The sequence below is a fragment of the Schistocerca cancellata genome, chromosome 6, assembly GCF_023864275.1.
Source record: "Schistocerca cancellata isolate TAMUIC-IGC-003103 chromosome 6, iqSchCanc2.1, whole genome shotgun sequence".
In the NCBI taxonomy this organism is placed as follows: domain Eukaryota; kingdom Metazoa; phylum Arthropoda; class Insecta; order Orthoptera; family Acrididae; genus Schistocerca; species Schistocerca cancellata.
This window is the reverse complement of record NC_064631.1, coordinates 148,502,698-148,516,782: the sequence shown is the minus strand read 5'-3', so window position 1 is coordinate 148,516,782 and position 14,085 is coordinate 148,502,698. Positions and strand designations below refer to the sequence as shown.

Here is a 14,085-nt window from a genome sequence, read left to right as displayed (position 1 = left end):
CTGAATATTTTGAAGTGTCTGAGCCATCGGTCCTGGGGAGCAGATCGGGCGCGTCTGCTGCAGTTTTATAGGGCTTTCGTCCGGTCGCGTCTTGTCTATGGATGCTTGTCTATGGATGCACTGTGTATGGGTCAGCGAGGCCTTCGTATCTGAAGATTCTTGACGCAGTACACCATGAGGGTATCAGGCTGGCTACTGTGTGCTGAGGCAGGGGAACCGCCGCTCGCCATCCGGCGGAAACTCCTCATGGTGTGACAGGTGTGTCAATTCCTTGCCTGTCCTACCTCCCCTGCATTCCCTACTGTTGCCCGACCGCCTATGGAACGTCTCTTTTTCCAGTCGCCCAAGGGCAACGAGACCATTTGGGATTCGTGCCAAGCATTTGCTTGAGTCCCTTGGTGTGGAGCGTGTGGCACCCCAATTCCAGGGTTTTACCCGCCTGCCTCCCTGGTTGCTCCAGAGGCCCAGCGTCCTTTTAGACCTGTTAGAGTACCGGAGGAGCTGCACTCCTGCGTTTGTTTTTACCTCCTTATTTTACGATATTTTAAACGAGCATCCCGACCATGTACCAGTATTTACGGATGGCTCTAAACAGGGAGACTCTGTTGGTTGTGCTGTTGTTTTCCCTGATCGAGTCATCAAGTTACGGCTTCCTGCAGCGTTTACCATCTTTGATGCCGAATTGTTTGCAATCTTGCGGGCATTGTAGCAGATGAGATGTGTTCCCAGTCTTAAGTTTCTCATCTGTTCTGACTCTCTGAGTGCCCTTCAGACCATGCAACACTTGTACCCAGCGGATACAGTCGTCCAGAACATCCATGATGCCCTACTCCACCTGCAACGGCAGGGGAAGGAGGTTTCTTTCTGCTGGGTGCCGGGGCACGTGGGTATTAGGGGAAACGAACTGGCGGATGTGGCTGCCAAAGATGCATGTTCCCTCCCTCACGTTGTTGAATGTGCCGTCTCCCTCCATGCTGTTACCTCCCTTTTGCGTTTTCATGTTATGCGTCAATGGGAAGAGGAGTGGCTGGCAGTCGGTGAAAATAAGCTGCGTCTGGCCAAGGCCAGCACGCGGCCATGGCGTACGTCCTACCAGTCATGCAGGCGAGATGAGGTTCTCCTCACTCGCCTCCGCATCGGGCACAGTCCCTTAACGCACGGTTTTTTACTCCGGCGGGAGGACCCCCCAATCTGCAGTGCTTGTGGCGTCCAGATTACGGTCCGCCACATTTTACTTGACTGTCCTTTATTCTCTGACCAGAGGGCGGTGGTTTCCTTGCCACCGGATTTGCCCTCTATTTTGCAAGACGACGCAACGAGTGTGGTTAAGGTCTTACGGTTTTGTGTCCTGTCCAATTTGTTGCCTCGGATTTTAGGGAGAGGATTTTAATGTGCTGCTGGGTGACTGGCTCACCCAGGCTTTAGGTAAGAGGTCCGCCAGTCACGATTACCTACTTGTTTCACTTCGATTTCTGTTCTCTTTTCCTTGTGTTTCCTTTCCTCTTTTAGTGTGTTTCTTCTCCTCTTGTTTTGCCTCTGTATGTGAGAATTTGGAACTGCGTCAGGTCTGTGTCTGTTAGCCGTTCTCCCTGTTCGGTGTCCGTCTTCATCCCTTCACTGCCTGTGTTCCTGTTTCTATGCGTTTGGGCGCTGATGACCACGCTGTTTAGCGCCCAAAAACCTCAAACCACACACACACACACACACACACACACACACACACACACACACACACACACACACACACACCTTTCCCCATTTAAAGCCCTGATTTTTATTGTGGCCCTTTTTAAGGCATAAGAAGCAGTAGTTCATTTTCTTTAGGGAATATATTATGTCCTCTAAGCTTGCAACCTTTTGGCAGTCTTGGTCATAGTGCTCCCTTTCTTTACAATACACACAAAAAGGGTCTTAATTGTGTTATTTCATTATCTTGTTGGCCTTCATTTTAACTTTCACATGACAAGCAGGTGCTGTGGGTACATAATGCTCTTGTGGAACACTCTCGATTTATTTTGTGTGTGGTGAGGGCTCCCTCCACCTCTTTATTGAGAAACTCCATGAGTTGTGTGAGATTCCCTTCTTGTATCTTTTCCTTCTTGTGTGGATAAGCCTGTTCCTGCAAATTTCCTCTGAGAATGCAAGTAGTAGTTTGGGGCAAGCACTCTCGTGTAAGAATCCCATTGTTCTTGTATCACTAATTTCAGCTCACATGCTGTCTCAAGTTGCATTCCATTGTGATAAACACACCTTGCAAGTGTTCCACAAAGGTTTTCCGTGGGTCTCAAGTCTGGGCTATGTGCAGTCCAGAGCAAGACACCAACATCTTTATCTTCAAACCACATTGTGGTTCTAGCAGAACCATACACAGATGCGTTATCTTGTTGAAACATTAGACTTTCATCCCCAAGGTCTTCATACATTCTAATCAGTTCTGTCTCTAGCATCTCAGTGTACATGTTAGAGTTCATTCCAGTGTTCAGCCAAATAGTGTGTGATTTACCTTTAATGCAGAAGGCTGCCAAAATCTAAGAATTCCACCATCAAAATTTCTCCTCATTCTTACCTGCTGTTGTGTTATTGGATCATGCCAATAATTTTGAAATCCATCAGTTATGGATACGATTCTGGGAGCAGTTCACAGCCTTCATAGCTGAAAATATAGTGGTCTCACCTATGAACAAGCACACATTTCTCCATGGATATTTAGATGGGGACCCTAAGGATTTGGTCAATGGAATTGCAGTTATGGCTGACAAATATGTTCAGAAGAAGCAAATTTTGAAATCCATGTATGGGACTAGCTTCAAGCAGTGTAGAGGCTTCCTGTGTCACGTACATTGAGCGCCATAAGTGGATTCAAGCACTCGGAGCATGCTCCATTGAAGTTTTCTGAAAAACATTTGTCATGGACTTCTGAATGGAATAAAGTGCTCTTCAGTGATGAGAAGAAGTTTGATTTAGATTGCAATATTATGTAAAAGTAACTCTTTCTGTGCCTTATATAATTTTCTTCTTCACCCATATTTTTCATTCTGTCCACATCATGCACCCTGTATAATGAAATTATCAATCACTGTAGTTGAACAGTTCATCCTGTTGGCAGTTTGACAATGAGAGAGTCCCTATGCAACATCCACTGTCACTAATGATGTCTGTTTCCTGTCTGCAGTAAAGACATTGATGCACACACTATCACTGCACAGAGCCACCTGCTGTTATATCGAGTTCCCCTCTCTACCACTTGAATAGTTGATGTCTTGTTGTATACTGTATTAATGATGTGAAATGCAATACCATGTGACTACATTAGTCAGTATATTTGATCTAAATAATTAATGGAAAATCTCATATAAAGATGTGAAACAAATACTAACAAAGAGATAGAGGGGCTGGCCAGTACTTACCTCAGCTCAGTACAGCCGATAGATACACATAAAACAGAACCGAAAATTACATTCCTAGCTTTCGGAACAGATGTTCCTTCATCAGGGAGGAGAGAGGGGAAAGAAAGGGAAGAAGGGAAAGGAGATTCAGTTACTCACAACCCAGGCTATGAAGCAACAGGGAAAGGAAAATAGGGATGGTAGCAAGGATGGAGGCATGGTTGTCAGAGGGAAGCCAAAGATATTCTACTGTAAGTACTGTGCCAGCTTCAAACCAAAGAGGATGCATACAGAAGTAAAGAGGTATGTAGTATAAAGATAAACACAACTATGTAGGATGAAAAGATGCGTGAATGGCTAAAGAGGAAAGGGAAAGAGGAGAAGACTGAAGAGTAAATGGGAGTGAGGTTGTTTAACGTAGGTTCAGTCCAGGGGGATGGCGGGATGAAAGGATGTGTTGGAGTGCAAGTTCCCATCTCCGCAGTTCAGAGGGACTGGTGTTGGGTGGGAGAAGCCAAATGGCACATACGGTGTAGCAGGTTCCTAGGTCCCTAGAATTATGCTGGAGGGCATGCTCCGCTACTGGGTATTGGGCATCTCCTAGGCGGACAGTTCGTCTGTGTCCGTTCATGCGCTCAGCCAGTTTAGTTGTTGTCATGCCGATGTAAAAGGCTGTGCAGTGCAGGCATGTCAGTTGATAAATGACATGTGTAGTTTCACATGTGGCCCTGCCTTGAATTGTGTATGTTTTGTGTTACTGGTAAAACATTTGGCACCAATGGTGCACGGCCAGCACATCTTGGCACAGTGTTACACCGTCCGGGTTATCTGGATACTTCCCACTAACACCAACCTGTCAGAACTCCGGAGATGGGAACTTGCCCTTCAGCATATCCTCTCTTCTCGCTATCCGCCAGGCCTCAATCTCCGCTAATTTCTAATTTCAATTTGCCGCCGCTCATACCTCACCTGTCTTTCAACATCATCTTTGCCTTTGTACATCCGCCCCGACTGACATCTCTGCCCAAACTCTTTGCCTTTACAAATGTCTGCTTGTGTCTGTGTATATGAGGATGGATATGTGTGTGTGTGCGAGTGTATACCTGTCCTTTTTTCCCCCTAAGGTAAGTCTTTCCGCTCCCGGGATTGGAATGACTCCTTACCCTCTCCCTTAAAACCCAAATCCTTTTGTCTTTCCCTCTCCTTCCCTCTTTCCTGACGAGGCAACCATTGGTTGCGAAAGCTAGATTTTGTGTGTATGTTTGTGTTTGTTTGTGTGTGTATCGACCTGCCAGCGCTTTTGTTTGGTAAGTCTCATCATCTTTCTTTTTAAATACATTATAAGGTTAGCAATTCAGAACATGAAAATTGGTACATACTTGTGGGAACAGCACGGAACTGTAACAGACGACACTAGCAGTGGACTTTCCAATGATGGCAGGGGAGGCAAGAACTTATGACTAATGTAAATGGTGACAAAACCTGCAAATAAACTATTGTTTGGATTTCTATATTTTTGTATCTACCTAATATAGTCATTACATTTTCCATCTGTACATAGAAAAATGTAATTTTTAGAAATTATTTACTATCTCTGTAACAGGATAAATTAAAAAAAAATCATAGTGCAAGTTTTCAAATACAGTCTCTATTGATTGCCTCTTGCAATATATTTAAATGCATACCTGTACAGAGACCTCTCTATTATGAATATTACAACTTTGATATTTTTCCTATGGAGATTTATTGTAATAGATTGTTGTAAATTGAAATATTTGAGCAAGGAGCAGTGGAGGAGTTTGTTGATGGAACGGAGGTGGACAAACTTGAATCTTTAAGTACAAGAATGGAAAAGTAGTCAAAATAGGACAGTGTATCGTGCAAACTCACATTTTATTTAGTTGGTGTCTGTTGTGGACCATCCTTCAAGAATTTGAATCAGTGTCAGACTTCTGTATTGTCAGATGTAATGGAACAATTTATTAAGTCGAAATTTTGAAAAATGCTGCTTTGATAAGGTAGCTCCTGCCCATAAAAAAATAATTGACTCTCTAGATTTTATTCTTGTTAGAGGCTAAAGGTGTTTAAAAACCTGGAGACAGCAGAATTTCTTTTATTTCAATGATAGTGTAAGGCATTCATTGAGAGATGTATCTTCAAAATAGTCTTTCAGACTCCATTGGCTGATCTTTTAGCAAAAGCTCCAAGTAGACTTGATCCCAGCCTTATTGAAACTGATTCTGATTTGAACCAAACCTGTTGGATAAAGAAAGGTCTTTGTGTAGTTGTGGCAAGACAGAAAAACATAGAAAAATGTGAACATGAAATGTAATGAGGCATCTGGAATTATTTACATCACAAAATCATAAGATCTTTTAACATTATTAGTGCACCAAGAGCAAACCTGTGCAATCAGACAACTGTAGGTAATCCCATCAACTTGATATTATTATTTTGTGATGTTAATAACATCAGATACCTCACCACATTCAGTACTTCCTTGTTTCAGCACTTTTCTGTCTTGCCACAGCTACACGACAACCCCTGTAATGCTGTGAACTACTACTGAGAATTGTACCAGACTCACTAGGCATCTTGAAACTGGTATACTGGGAAAATAAAAATTCTACCATTATGAAAGACAGCTGGTTGCAATCATTTATGAAAACCTTTATTTATCACAGTTGTAATGTTCCACATCCATAATGGATATCTCAAAGCTCGTGAAAAAGAATGGACACTGTGGGTCCATTGCTGATACTGTAAGGCATGAGTTCTGTGAACTTACAATACATCCATGAAAACAATTCCTTGTCTCAAGCACCGGATTAGAAATGCGTAGTGAGTCTTGTCTATGAATGTGGAGTGTTTATCTGAAAATATGAAAGAAGAATCAGTCATTGCACATTGCAAAGTGTGCTGTATTCTTGTACCTGTTTTGAGATTTCTTGGTGGAAATCATAATTGCAATTTTAAGAAAAAAATAAAATTTTTCTGCAGTAACTGTGTACGGAGTTTTTCAGCTGACAGTTTTATTTAAAAAATCAGCAATTAAATCAGCTCATAAACACTCACCCTTTCAATTCTCTGATCTTGAGACAACTGGGATGACTGAAAGGTCTGTGTATTCGTTCATAATATGTCGCACGTCTTACCTTAAAATCTTAGAACACCATGTCTGAATTGTTTTCTATGTTTTGTGTCATTTGTTTCTGAAGTTTTTCACGTTATTTTACAGGCATGAGAATATAATTTTTATTTGTAAGTGGCGATCAAACAGATCCATTTTAGAGTATTCTGCAGTGTGTATGCAACATAGGGTGACTCCAATCCAGGTATGTAAGCACTGACATGTAAGCAAGGGATTAATGTGATGTTCGTGTCTTTTCCAATGTGCATGCAGTAAATGCGGAAACTTGGACTATGGAGACATCATTACAAAATGCATCAGAACAGGACCAACGTGCCTTAATTATTTTCTCGGCTACTGAAGGACCAACATCAGTAGACGTCCATTGGAGAATGAAGAATATGTATGGGTCAACATCTTCAACTTTTGTAGTCCTGTCTTCCTCAGTTGCGTGTAATATTATGGTATATTGATAATTTTTACTTATAGACCATCTGACAGCAACTGAACAAAACACAATTTCAGTGCCATACACGTTTCACCTTTATTTTCTGCAAGGCATCATCAGTGGCCTGGAATATGTACATATGTTAGCTATTTTATTTACATTTTTGTCACTGTGCCTATAGGCTATAAACAGTTCTGGTGGTTGGTATTTCCTATTAAGTAGTTGTTTTGAACTGTACTTACAGGTTGCATGGACAATTTCTTACATAATACGCTCCTGTTGCATTTTTGGTGTTGTTCTTCTTCTTATGAACGCCAATTTGCGGTTTTTTCCACATTCCACAGCACTATGCTCTTGAACGCTTGTTTTAATGCATTGTTTTGGTTTCTGTTGCCGACTGTCAAATGTTTTTGCCAAAGATCGAATGTTATTGCCAAACTTATGAGTGTAACTATTGAAGTATCTGTGGTCTGTTCGTGTATGCATTTGTGTGTGTGTGTGTGTGTGTGTGTGTGTGTGTGTGTCCAGATGGTGTGGGGAAGAGTTTTTTTGTTTTATGTTATCATTTCCTTTATTAAGTGTAGTAGGGAGCCTGTGCTGATGTGTGTTTGTTCATTTATCATATGTTTGTTTTCTGCTATGGCTTTCTGGATGTGGAAGTTTTCTTGCGTTTGTATAAGATGTTTGTCATGTTTGCTTATTCTCATTATTTTCATTTCTTGTTCCATGTTTGTGGGATGATGGTTGTAGTGTTTTAAATGCTCTGCAAATGTGGAATGGTTTGTTTCATACTTCCAACATCTGATATGTTCTTTGTATCTTGTTGAATGTCGAAGTTGTGATGCGGTATACATAAGCATGACATGCAGGAATTTTGAAACAAGATACAAAGAACATATCAGATGTTGGAAGTATGAAACAAACCATTCCACATTTGCAGAGCATTTAAAACACTACAACCATCATCCTACAAACATGGAACAAGAAATGAAAATAATGAGAATAAGCAACCATGACAAACATCTTATACAAATGCAAGAAAACTTCCACATCCAGAAAGTCATAGCAGAAAACAAACATGTGATAAATGAACAAACACACATCAGCACAGGCTCCCTACTACACTTAATAAAGGAAAAAAAACTCTTCCCCCACCATCTGGACACACACATACACAGCCAACAAAAAAAAAAAAAAAAACACACACACACACACACACACACACACACACACACACACACACACACACACACACTCTGCACAAAAAAATATATATCACACCAAAACACACACACACACACACACACACACATGCATACACGAACAGATCACAGATACTTCAATAGTTACACTCATAAGTTTGGCGATAACATTCGATCTTTGGCAAAAACATTTGAGTCTGCAACAGAAACCAAAACATTGCATTAAAACAAGCGTTCAGTGCATAGTGATGTGGAAAAAACCGCAAATTGGCATTCATAAGGAGAACAACAACACCAAAAATGCAACAGGAGCGTAATATGTAAGAAATTGTCCACGCAACCTGTACAGTTCAAAACAACTACTTAATAGGAAATACCAACCACCAGAACTGTTTATAACCTATAGGCACAGTGACAAAAATGTAAATAAAATAGCTAACATATGTACATATTCCAGGCCACTGATGATGCCTTGCAGAAAATAAAGGCGAAACGCGTATGGCACTAATATTGTGTTTTATTCAGTTGCTGTCAGACGGTCCAGAAGTAAAAATTATCAATATACCATAATGGGTCAACATGTCTGTTGAAATCCACCAGCATGGAAAGGTGTGATAAATTACATGCTGGTTGCAAGTCGACACAAGACGCAGGTCAGTCTGGGAGGCCAGCATAGATTACGTCAACTCAAGTAGGATACACTTGAGCACCTGCCCTATAATTCTAATATCTCCTCATGCAATTATTATGCCTTCAGTTCCTTTAAATAGACCTTGAAGGGTTGGTGATTCCTGTTTGATGAGGTATGTGGCATGCATTTACGGACTTCTTCATGCTGCAGGACACATGTTTTACCTAACGGATATCTTCAACCTGGTGCGTCAGAAAGATGATTGCCTCAGTGCTCACAGTGATTTTGCATGCTTGGAATACTGATTCTGGACTGTATGGTCTTCAAATGGAAACTTTTTGATCATCCATTATACATAAAGAATGTTGCAGATAGTGGTGGTAATTGCTGTACCTGCTGAAACTAATGCTGCCGTACTTAATAGTGCACAATGTTTACGTTAGGTAACATGTATGGTAGCTGTTGTAGAAAACTTTTTATAACTGTGTGCACTGATTTTAAATAAGTGATACTGTATATAGGCTTCTGCCACATCTGCCAAATGATACAATGAGAAATTCTCTTTCTGTTTTATTTTTATATTAGGCTATGGTCTACTGTTTTGTTTGCTTACAGAGAAACAGTTAACATAATACTACATTATTTGCTTACAATAACTGAACTATGTCAATCCTCAGGTCACTTCACTGGTGCTGCCCTGTGAACCTCAGTTGCAAATAAGGTGGAAGGGAAGATGGAGAAATGTGAATGCTGTAATATATTAGTGCCTGCAAAGGAGTTTACAAAGCATCTGCAAGACAAACGCCATCGGCTAAGGGAGAAGAGATTTAATGAAATGATACAGAATAGTGTTTTCATAAGCTGTGAGTACTGTTATCATTAAATTCTTCCTGTACAGATTTAAATATTTTATTGCTTGATGTGATACTTGAATGATGTTGATGAATGGTAGAATTGTTGGTGTATGTCTTCAGAGGAATCACCGCGCAGGATTAGCCGAGCGGTCTAAGGCGCTGCAGTCATGCACTGTGCAGCTAGTCCCGGCAGAGGTTTGAGTCCTCCCTCGGGCATGGATGTGTGTGTGTGTCCTTAGGATAATTTAGGTTAAGTAGTGTGTAAGCTTAGGGACTGATGACCTTAGCAGTTAAGTCCCATAAGATTTCACACACATTTGAACATTTTCTGTAGTTTGCAGAACATACTGTGACAGTTACATAAATTCTAGGTCTCAATGAGGCACAGCGCATGGGCCAGAATCAAAACAGTTGCTCTGAAATAGAACATTTCTCATCTGTAAGCACCCATATTTTCCATTTATTACATTTGGTGTTGGCAAAGGCACCTACAGATTTAGTGGGTGGTGTAGGCTATATTATTACACTCATATTTACATACAAATTCCAGTTTGACCATTCACAATAATGTTTTCTACATATGTGATGATAGAGTAATAAGTAGGACCTAATGCCTCCACATGCTGCACTCCTCAACAGGGGGCAGCCCTGGCACAACTCATTTCACCACGTTGTGTGGAATCTCTGCTACAATCTCATTTAGTTAGAAGTTATTGGAGTTATTAGTTGCTTAGGTACAGTGGTTGAAATTGTCAGTGCAACTGATACTACATTCTGTTATTTGGTTCGTAATGCAGAAAGTGTTACTCCTGTTAAACTTTATTGAAGAATAGAAGTAATTTAAGGTAAATGTTAGATTGATGTTAGTACTGAGCACCATAAGGTAAACAGATGTAAAATTAAACAATGGAAAATCTGGGATGGAATGTAACAATAATATGAAAAGGATAGTTGCTACTCACCATATAGAGGAGATACTGAGTTGCAGATAGGCATAACAAAAAGACTGTCACAAAATAAGCTTTCAGCCAACGAGGCCTTTGTCAAAAATAGATGGCTGACACACACACACACACACACACACACACACACACACGTAACTGCAGTCTCTGGCAGCTGAAGCCTGGCGTCTATTTCTATTTTTGACAAAGGCCTTGTTGGCCGAAAGCTTATTTTGTGACAGTCATTATGTTGTGCCTATCTGCGATTCAGCATCTGTGCTATATGGTGAGTAGCAACTATCCTTTTCATGATATCGTTACATATGTAAAATTGGGAGATCTGAAACAGTCGAATTGTGTGACAAACAGTTGGATGATACTTGTCAGTCAATAAATCATTTCACAAGGGAAGAGTTGACAAACTAACGGAAGTGGACTGGGATATTACACCATGGGAAATTGTTAAAAGAATTGGAATTTCACAAGAGCATGTATCTCAAAGTATTATTTTCTGGAAAAAGTGAAGACTGTACTCCTTGAGTTCCGGATACTCATGCCTGAAGTAAAGACCACCATTCTTGAAATATCCAAACAAATTTTGTTGCATTATGAGACTGAAGGTAAGGTTTTCGCAACAATGACTTCAGTGATACTTTGTTCACCATTATGTACCTGAAACAGAATGTCAGCCTGTTAAACACTAACCCAAGAATTTTAAGGGAAAAAGCTTTCTTTTGGAAAAGCATTTGTATCTTGAGATGCCAGTGGAGTTACCCTTATTGATTTTCTAAGATCAAATAAGCATTTCATCTCATGTCATGGTGAGTCTCTGTGAGCTTTTTAGAAATTTACCTCAACAGTATCAAAGGGGAGAAAGTAAAGTTTTGATCCAACAACGTAACATTAGGCCACAGACTGTCTGTGTCAACATGGAAGAACTTAGGAGACTAATACTCATGACAGTGCCACATCTGCCGCAGTCCAGACTTAGTGTCCCATTAATTTTAATCTGTTACCTAAAATGAAGGAGTGTCTTCATGGATGTCACAAGGGCTTCTGTGTAGAAACCCAGATGGTGGTGAACACCACAAAGCAAGTGCAGTTCTTCCATGTCTTCATGAAACTTGTCTATTTTTGATAAAATTTTATCAGGTTATGTGGTAATGTGGTGATGAATTCTGTATTCCTGTACTCTCCATGTAAGCATACTTATCAGTCAACCATTGGACATTAATAGTACTAAGTAATTAATCAGATAATTTGAAATCCGTGCCCGTCCCACACCCACCACGCAGCTTGCTTGTCACATTGATGCCATCTCCCTCTATACCAACATCCCCCATGTACATGGTCGATCTGCTGCTGAACATTTCCTCAGTCAACACCCACCTGATTTCAAGCCTTTGACATCCTTTTTGCTCACCTTACAACTTTATACTTACCAACAATTACTTCACCTTTGAGGGTCAGACATACAAACAGATCAGGGGTACGGCCATGGGAACCAGGATGGTTCCTTCTTATGCCAATCTTCTCGTGGCTTGGAGGGGGCTTTCCTGGGATCCATATGCCTTCATCCCCTGGTTTGGTTCAGATACATTGATGACATCTTTGTCGTATGATCTCATGGTGAGGCTGACCTGTTAAAATTCCTGGTATCTCTAAATAGCTTCGACCAATAAAATTTAACATGGTCCTATTCTGAATCCTATTCCACTTTCCTTGACGTTGATCTCATCCTCACCGAAGGCCAGCTACAAACTTCTGTCCACATCAAACCCACAAACAAACAACAGTACTTACATTTTAACAGTTGCTGTCCTTTCCATGTCAAACCTTGTCTCCCATACAGTCTTAGCATTCGAGGCAAATGTATTTGTTTGGATGCAGACTCTTTACAGCAATACACCACCACTGTCACTTCAGCCTTCACTGGATGTAATTATCCCAACAGCCTAGCTCAAAAGCAGATTTCCTGGGCCATCACATCCAATCCTGGTACTGCCGATCCCTCCAAAAAACAACCTCAGAGCACACCACTTGTCACCCAGACTTATACTTGTCTTGAATGTATCAATCAGCTTCTTTGACAAGGCCATGACTGCCTAAAACCACACCCTGAAATGAGATCCATTTTGTCTGAGATTTTGCCCACCACACCTAGAATAGCTTTTCTCACCCTCCCAATCTCCACAATATCCTTGTCAGATTGTAAGCTCTTTCTGCACCCATCTCTCTACCCTATGGCTCCTACCCGTGTGACCACACCACTGCAAGACTTGCCCTATGCTTCCTCCTACCACCACCTGTTTCAGCCCTGTAACTTGCAAAACATACTGCCAAGAGGAAGAGCCACCTGTGAAACGACACGTCATATACCAGCTGTTACGTAAACTTTGTTTGGCCTTTTACTTCGGCATGACTACCACCCAGTTATCAGTCAGTATGAATGGACTTTGGCAGAGGGTGTATACAGGCAACACACAATATCCGGTTGCAGAGCATGCTGTACAACATAACAGTCATGACCTCGGTGCCTGTTTCACCACATGTGCCATCTGGATTCTTCCCCAGACACCAGTTTCCCAGAACTCTGCTGGTGGAAACTAGCACTACAACATGCCCTTGGTTCTCGCCACCCACCTGGCCTTAATTTATGTTAATTTCTTCCATCTCAGCATGCATTCTCAGTAACTACTCCTTTCTTCACTCCTGTTTAGTTTTGTACATCTTTCATATTCTGACTTGTGTATTTTTCACCGTCCTCCCTCCTACCTCTGTTACATACAATGCACTTAGCTTTTCATTCTTATTAACTCATGCATAATGTATTGCTTGTTACCCTGTCTTTCACCTTTAAGCTCTCAGGTTTTCAGTCTCGTCTGATGCATCCCGTCCAGTAAGTCTCCACTGACCTGGGATTCTGGGTGACTTTTCTGAACTGTACACCTTTCCATAAAACTGTCCAGTTCTTTCCCTTCACTCCTCTTCCTTCCCCTTCAACTCTTCTGCCAAAAGAAGGAGCCACTGTCTCAGGAAGCTTGTAAATGTTAAATCTTTTTGTGTGTGTGTTTCCCTGCCGCTGCTTGGTGAGTAGATGTTTTTTTATCTATCCATTTACTTTATATTATCAGTAATTAATTTACCACATGATAAATGCACTTGACCAAATGATAAAGTTACAAAGAGATAGAATGCCTGCCCAATATATACCTTCAGCAGTAATGGAATTTTGGCAGCTGAAGGTAGATATGGGCCAACCATTCTATCACTTTGAAGTTTTGCAGTATCTAATAATTATGTTGACAATAGTATGTATAATATGAGAAGGACAAAGAAACTGTGGAATATTGACACTAAGGATTTGGAATGTCATTAAAAAGCATGTTCTAAAGAAGCCTGTATTTTATTTAACTAAAATATTCTATTCAGTCCTCTGTACTGTCCATGTTGGCATTCCTCATCATTCAGCCATAGGATATTATCCAGTTAC

The 14,085-nt window shown here is 40.9% G+C and overlaps 1 protein-coding gene across 1 annotated transcript in view; it reads left to right on the top strand.

Moving 5' to 3' along the window:
• The window catches only part of LOC126191307 (speckle targeted PIP5K1A-regulated poly(A) polymerase-like), a 222,664-nt gene that overhangs the window by 21,075 nt on the left and 187,504 nt on the right, over positions 1-14,085 (top strand). The window contains exon 2 of the mRNA XM_049932136.1: positions 9,475-9,660. Coding sequence (XP_049788093.1) covers positions 9,531-9,660 — 130 coding nt within the window. The 5' untranslated portion in view covers positions 9,475-9,530. The remainder of the gene's footprint in view (positions 1-9,474; positions 9,661-14,085) is intronic.